Source organism: Charadrius vociferus, unplaced genomic scaffold, assembly GCF_000708025.1.
Source record: "Charadrius vociferus isolate BGI_N301 unplaced genomic scaffold, ASM70802v2 scaffold434, whole genome shotgun sequence".
Classification (NCBI taxonomy): Eukaryota; Metazoa; Chordata; class Aves; order Charadriiformes; family Charadriidae; genus Charadrius; species Charadrius vociferus.
This window is the reverse complement of record NW_009648154.1, coordinates 733,251-740,957: the sequence shown is the minus strand read 5'-3', so window position 1 is coordinate 740,957 and position 7,707 is coordinate 733,251. Positions and strand designations below refer to the sequence as shown.

Sequence of the window (7,707 nt, the reverse complement as noted above, 5' to 3'; positions counted from 1 at the left end):
TGAGGAAGAAATTGTTGGCTGTGCGGGTGGTGATCCCCTGGGGCAGGTTGCCCCGAGAAGCTGTGGCTGCCCCATCCCTGGAGGTGTTCAAGGCCAGGTTGGACGGGGCTTGGAGCAACCTGGGCTGGTGGGAGGTGGCCCTGCCCAGGGCAGGGGGGTGGAATGAGATGGTCTTTAAGGTCCCTTCCAACCCAAACCATTCTATGATTCTATGAAACAAATGCACACAACAGGTATGCACCCTTTATAATCAATACTGCCAGCTCCCATCCCTAATTCTCAACCAAGGAGCTCACGCTGACCTACTGGGTACTGGGGGCCACTGGACGAGCTGTTTGCCAAAGCAATTGCTGCAATCTATCCCTGCAAAGACACATATTCAGTTGTGTTACGGACAGAAGTGGGAGGCAGAATGCAGCAAGCAGCGCTCATACCTCCAGGATCCTTTCGTCATCTATTTCGTTGAAGACCGTCCCGTTGATCTGGTTGGGTTTGAGGGCGACCCAGTTGAACACCGGCATGCGGAACTTGGTCTTAATCGGCTTCTTGATTTTCACAGCTAAAGACAGCAGAGGAGAGGAAATGACAAATTCCCCAACCGCTGAAAAACACCCCACGTGCCCAGACTGCAGCTTTTGAGTCGGCATTTCAGCACTGGAGGAAGAACCGGCCAGAGCTAAATTATCACCCTGGAAAGCCTGGAAAGATCTTGCTGCCCTGCCAGGCGAAGAGCGCCGAGAGGTTTTCATCCAACCCCTCAGCTGCTCCAGGCCCAGCCTCTGCAGAACGGGACTGAACGCCAGAGGCTGCGAAAACGTCACTAAAGGAAATGCGGTGTTACTTTATGACCGCGTGTTGCCTGGATTGATTTAAAAGCCCAGGCTATTTTTAAATGCTACAGAAAACGGAGAGAGTGGTCGAATTTAACCCTGTCCTGCTGGTTGCAGAGCCCACCCCGGTGGGAGCTGGTGCAGAGCCAGGCACAGCTGGTCTGTGTCACAACACTCAACACAGAATAGGTGAGCAGAAGAAAAAAAAACCCTTTCCCAAGGTTTTGGTAGAGGGAGCAGCCCCTCCTGCTGCCGCTGCAATGGGGCAGTGCTGCCTCTCACCAGGTTCGTCTTTTAAAGCAAAAGCAGGTGGGCTGCAGCACACGTGAGCTTTAACGTGGTTGAAATAACAGGTTTAACCTCCTTGCGCTGTGCAGAACCAGTCAACGGTTTAGTAACTTAACAGTGAAGCTATGAAAATGAAGAGTGACTACTCTCATTAATCTGTGAACAGAGTACAGAAAAGCAGCGTTGGAGCAAGGGAAACACCACTTTTCTATTCCTATTCCTAACAGGTCTGGGAGGTACATGGATAATTTCTGTAATTCAGTTCTCATTTCTTTGTATCTTGATGTAAACATGAAGTTGTTAGTTACTACAAAATCAGGATGTTCATTAAAGTGATCAACCAACGTCCTGCTCTCAAATTACTTAGAAAATAAACCATTTCTTTCCAAGCTGCAAACGTGAAACAGAAACCCTGGGCCTTCCTCTCCAGTGCTGGAACAAAGAGCCCCTCAGCCCGCAGCGGGGGTCAGTGGCAGAGGGGCACAGAGGGGACAGCCCTGCTCGGCCCCCGGGCAGGGCCACCGCTCCCCCGGCCGAGGACGGATCTCCTTTGGTTTAGTTCAGTCGGGTGTTTGCCCCCGACTCCTGCCTACCCTGCAGTCGTAGCAGGAGCAATCTTGCTCTGTAGAGATGCCAGACTTTCCCCCCTCGGTTTCAGAAGGTGGCTGGGTTCCCAGGTCGCAAAGCACTTGAGCAAATCATTATTTTACTTTCCCCGAATGATTCTCTATGTATGTTTTTGCCGGGATAGAGACGACCTATGTCAGGGGACGGTCCTGTTGCGCACCGGAGCTGAGTAAATGTTGAAAACATTTCTCTCGGATTGTCGTTCCACTTTTAAAACCAGAATCGAGTTGTGTGTCACGTCCCTTTTGTGCTCGTGCTCATTTTGCAAGGACGTCACAAGGAATAAATGACTGGCAAGAGTATTTGCTTGAAACAAAGAACTGTAAGTGAATAACGGGGAACATACACAGTATTCAGCTGTGCATTTTGAGAATTATATTTATCCAACTAAAAGACACGAACACATGTGATCAACTTCTGCTCATCTAAACCAAACAGTTTTACTCTCTGCTTAATTAATGTGGTTACTTCAAAATAATGCCAAAAATAAAGAAAAAGAAATCGCTTTTTCCATCTGAAATACCCATGAAAAAAACATTTTCCAGTTGCGCATATATTAGAATAGATTATTAACTGCTCGTGGGTTCTTTCAGGACAGAACAGGCAGCCAACTGCTTCGTCGGCCAGTTCCTGATCATAATCTCTTAAAATTGCCTTTCCTCCTCCGTTACGGAGCCCCGGCGAGGTGACGTCCCCGGAGTCATGCGGCGGCCGGCAGCGCAGCGGGGACGCGCTCACGGCTGGGGACCGGCCCCGGCGGAGGGTGCTCGCAGCCCGCGAGAGCGGCCGCAGCTCAGCACTTGGCCTCCTTGGGAACAGCCGCCCCTCGGTGTGAGCGGTGCCGAGCGCGCGGCTCGAGGATGGCTCGAAAGAAACCACACGTCTTAATTACTTGCTGAAGTGCTTTGCTGAATCAGGGCCTCCCGGGTGCCAAATCCTGACGGTTGGCAGCATCCCCAAAGCTGCTGCGTGCTCGGGCTCCGGCTCCAGCCTCCCCCCTCCCCACCGCCGCCCCAGCGCCCCCGCCAGTCCACGGGCACACACACGGGCACAGCACAGAGGGAAATGAGGGGAGGGGGGTAAATACTTAGCAGAAAGCAACCTACAGAAGAGCTTGATTGGCCCGTCTTACCCCAGGAAGCAGAAAGAACAGAGAAAAAAATGTTAGTAACAGTCAGAAATGCAAAATTTGTTATTTCACTGACTCCCCGCTGACCCAGAAGGTTCCTGCCCTGAGAAACGCTCCTTTCTGCACAGCCGTCGTATCAAGAAAAGGCGCTTTCACTCTCCTTCCCTCTCCTAACCCACCAAAGAACAAAATCCCCATCCCACCCGCCCATGGGCATCTCCGCCAAGCACCGAAGCGAGGAGCTCGGCCGTGGGGGCTCGCCCCTGCCGTCGGTGCAGCTCCGAGGAGCCACACGTGGAAGCGGGGCTTGCTCCGCTCCTCCCGTCCCCAATCAACACCGCAAGGACACGGGGCTAAGGCCCGGCGTCTGGGCACCACCACGGCCACATCCACTCTGCACCGCGCGCCGCGGGACCGCTGCCTGCTCTGCCAAACCCGCTGGGAGGGCCCAGCCCGGAACCTCGGCTGTGTCGCGCCTTTCATGATTTCTTTTTTTTATTTTTTTGTAATACACCCTGGGACCCTCCAGTTCCATGATGCTTTTTGCTTTCAGAGGAAACTTTAAAGGCTGGAATACTTAATCAGGTTTAAAAAAAAAAAAAAGCTGTTAATCAGAGCTCCTCGGTCTCTCTTTCTGGATTCATATCGTGCTCTTGAGATTTCCTGGGGGGAGCAGCACGATACCAATTAGCATTTACTTGCTTGGCATGTGTCAGAGAGTGCATAAAAACATGATTAAAGACAGTCAGTAAATTTTTCTTCCTTCCAAAAAATTACAAAAAGTTTGTCCTTTTTTTTTTGCAGATACTTCTTCATCAAGTTCTCAGAAGAAATCAAAACCGTGAAGCTTTGTGTTTCTTGCAAAACCGTATTTTGTTTGCTTAAAGCCAAAAATGATCATGTTTGAAAAATATTTTTGGCAATAGCTTTAGCTTCTCTGAAGAAGCAGTCTCTTCCAGACCAAACCAAACGCCTTTGGTTGATAAATCCTCTTTCCTTTTATGAACCCCTCTAAGTATGGCCTCGAACACTCCCAGGGATGGCACCTCCTCGGAAAGCTGTGGCTGCCCCATCCCTGGAGGTGTCCAAGGCCAGGTTGGACGGGGCTTGGAGCAACCTGGGCTGGTGGGAGGTGTCCCTGCCCAGGGCAGGGGGTGGAACAAGATGATCTTTAAGGGCCCTTCCAATCTACACCACTCTATGATTCTATAATACCAATAAGAGATAACGGGTGTTATTTAGGTGACTAAGTAACGAAGTGCCACCTCAGAACCCTGTTCTGCTCCAGCCAACGTGTCCTGACCTTGCCTCTGCTGACTTCGCCAGCAACACGCAGCGTGGCGAGGAGATGCGTGGGTGTTTTACCTGCAAGCCCTGAGTTGAACACCACGGTGGGAGAGGCTGTCCCGGGCAGGGGGGGTGCCGACGGCGGGGGTGAGGCGGTGGTTGTGGTGGTGGAGGTGGCGGTGGAGGCGGCGGCGGAGGCGGCATTGGCACTGACACAGGACCGTTTTGCACTATGAAATGAAGGAAAGACGAGGTGTTACCACGAACAGCGATCAAAATATCACAAGCATGCGCAGAAAAAGCCACAACATTCACCTTATCCCCCACTATACACCTCCTCTCCACCACTATACTGGCCCTAGCATTTGCTGCCCCCTTCACCAAAGGACTTCAGAGCATTAACACAGGAGAATGAAAGAAACTAGTATTTTTTGTATCGACTGAAGGGCTCAGAGACAGAGCAGACAAACATGGGAGCTGCCCCGAGAGCGAGCGTGCAAACACAGCCGGGGACCCCGGCATCCATGACCTGCAGGCTCATTAAAACTGAAGGGGGATTTGTCACTGTACGGCTGCTGGGACTGTCCCCGGCACAGCAAACTCCACCTCCAGCTCCCACCCAGCCCATGTCTCAGGGACAAAACGCTTCTTACCTGCCTCAGATGCCGCTGCTAAGGCGGGTAATGGTGGCGGAGGTGGTGGCAATGGTACTGAAGATGCAGCTCCAGCGACCGGTGCAACACACGTGCCAGCCACGGCCTCTGACCCTGCCGGCACCATCCCAGAGGCCAGAGCAACAGGAAGGATAGAGATGTCACCATCACCTTTCTTCTGGATCTTAATGGTTCCCTGCTTCTCCAGTTCATGGATCTTTTTCTCCAGCGTCGACTGTCGCTGGATGGCTTCTTCTTTTTCTTTCACCATTTTCCTCAAGGTGTGAACCTGGGTGTTTGCATCCTTGTAGATTTCCTGCGAGTGCCGCAGAAAAAAGGAATCTGCAGTTGTACTCACAAAACAGAACAGCAGTAGCAGAAACAGAACAGCCTGACACGGGACGGACACTGCACCAGGCACAAGGAGCTCTGATGCAAACCACATGTCTTTGCTGGTGAGGAAGAATTCCTTTTGCATTTTTCCCAAGCCAGCAGCAAGGCTGTGCCCGGAAATCTCACCTGTGGGCACCAACATCTGGCGGCGCAGAATTTCTCACCATCACTTTTTCATGATGTCTCCCATTTCTTAGGCTAGTCTTAAACACACAGCGTAGGTACGCTACCTCGACTTTGACTTTAACAGAGAGTATCTGGTGCCCTGCTGGTTGCTCTACCTATGAGCAGATGTTGGACCATGAAGGGAAGCAGGAACAGAGCTCCTGATCTGGAGGGGAGATTATATCCGCAAGTACCCGGGACAGACCCTCCGAAGGAACCCTAGAAGCACCACGCTTTGGGATGACATTTAGGCTGAAGTTAGTTAATATACTAATAATTGTTCTTATTAAGTTTGTACACCAAGAACTAACGAGTCTGGACTGAGCACAGAAAGGCGGCTGTGCTTGACAGCACAGACCCAGGGCACTGGCTCCCCTCCTGCTGCTGTGCAGCCCAAGTCCCAGGGACCCCAGGTCCACCTCCAACGCCCCCCGCAGCCAACCACACGTGCAAAACTCCAAACACAGACAGAATCACAGAATCTCCTAGATTGGAGAAGACCTCTAAGATTATCTAGTCCAATCATTAACCTAACACTGACAATCCCACCAGTAAACCATGTCCCTGAGCACTGTATCCACACAATCCTTAAATGCCCCCAGGGATGGGCACTCCACCACTGCCCTGAGACGCTCCAGACCTGAGTGATAAGATGGCCCTGTCTCAGCCACTGATTTGCTGGCACGTTCAAAGAGTTTTAAGTCCATCTTTGAATGCACACACTAGTAATTCTACTTGAAATCCATCCTCGGTTCCAAATCAGGAAGCTACCAGAAGTCACTTGGTGCACTAAGATAGTCATTACCTCCCGTACACCAAGCGCACGGGAGATGGCTCCCCTGAAGCGTGGCACCCGGACACAGCTTTGCCATCGCACTCACCCGAATCACATCCAGTTCTTTGTTTCTTTGCATAAGTTGTTTTTCCAGTTCCACAATCTTCGCCATGGCTTCATTCTCCGTATCTTGGAGTTTTTCAGATAACTATCATTCAAAGAAGAAATAGAGAATAGTAAGTGGATAACAGTAGTTTTCTCAACCAAAAGGTCAGGAATGCTTGTTGGAGCAGTGGTACGTGGTAAATTCATGATATTCCACCAAACGCTGAAGTCTTTCTTTGGAAATAGAGAGAGTTCCTGCCTGCGATCGGGGGGCACAGATTGCCCCGATGAAGGTTCTCTGATGATGAATGTTATCCTTCAGCTATGACCAGCGGTAACCTGCCTGGACCGTAGCTATGCACCTCTCCGGGTAAGAGAGCCTATTCTACACTAAAGCACTTAAAATGCACTTTTTTTCATCCACACTAAGGCTGATCTGAAACCCTAAAACCCCACAGAATACAACGGCGGCACTGTTGCAAAACCAAGAGATGCTGAAATGGCGGAACCTACAAATATCACCTCTCACAATGAGGCTGATTTGATTAGTAATGAATGAAATGGTTTATTTTTTTTTGATTTATTTTTATTGTTTGCCGGCCCCACAAACCGGCGTTCTGAAAGCCCTGCAGTTCTTGTTGGCTTTTTCCATCACCACCAATCATCCTGACTCAGGCGAGGTGGTGAGATGGCACCGGTTGCTGTTTTTGAGATAAAACTTCTGCTATTCTATTATTAGTATCTCTGTCAACACATGACAGAAAATTCTGTCCACACTCCTGGGATGAGCCTAGTTTATGTAACAAGAGATCAGAAGCAAGCCCTTAAAAATGAGCCACCAGAGTAAACCATTAAGTTTCAACACAGCTAAAAGGAGACGATCTAGGAAGCACAGAGTGCCACTTCTACGGCATCACTTGTCTCTGGCAGAAGGGCACCTCAGGGGGGGCAAATACTGCACAGCAACTTGTTTTAAGAACGTATTTGTTTTAAGTGATGGCCGTATAGGAATGGTAAGAGAATGATGATGTTTTATGATTTAAGTATGGAAAAACAATTGGATTTGAAAACAGCCAAGCCGTGTTTTCTGGACTAAAGGAATTGACACCAAGAAGGTACAGGACAGAAAAGCCGTGAGCAAACACTGAATTGAGCAAACACTGAATTCCTGCACAGAGCTGTTTTTCAGTCCCTTCCCTCTTGAGCCCAGTAATGTGTTTTAAGACAGAATCCCAGAATCCCAGACTGGTGAGGGCTGGAAGGGTCCTCTGGAGCTCCCCCAGTGCCACCCCCCGCCAGAGCAGGGGCACCTCCAGCAGTGGCACAGGACGGCGTCCAGGCGGGTTTGGGATGGCTCCAGAGGGGGAGACTCCCCCACCTCTCTGGGCAGCCTGTGCCACTGCTCTGCCGCCCTCACAGCAGAGAAGGCCCTCCTCAGGTGGAGATGGAACTTCC

The 7,707-nt window shown here is 50.6% G+C and overlaps 1 protein-coding gene across 1 annotated transcript in view; it reads right to left on the bottom strand.

Moving 5' to 3' along the window:
* Window positions 1-7,707, bottom strand: part of FMNL2 (formin-like 2) — a 76,180-nt gene that overhangs the window by 12,005 nt on the left and 56,468 nt on the right. Inside the window, 5 exon segments of the mRNA XM_009884027.1 lie at window positions 435-559; window positions 4,240-4,309; window positions 4,312-4,391; window positions 4,815-5,130; window positions 6,254-6,355. Coding sequence (XP_009882329.1) covers window positions 435-559; window positions 4,240-4,309; window positions 4,312-4,391; window positions 4,815-5,130; window positions 6,254-6,355 — 693 coding nt within the window.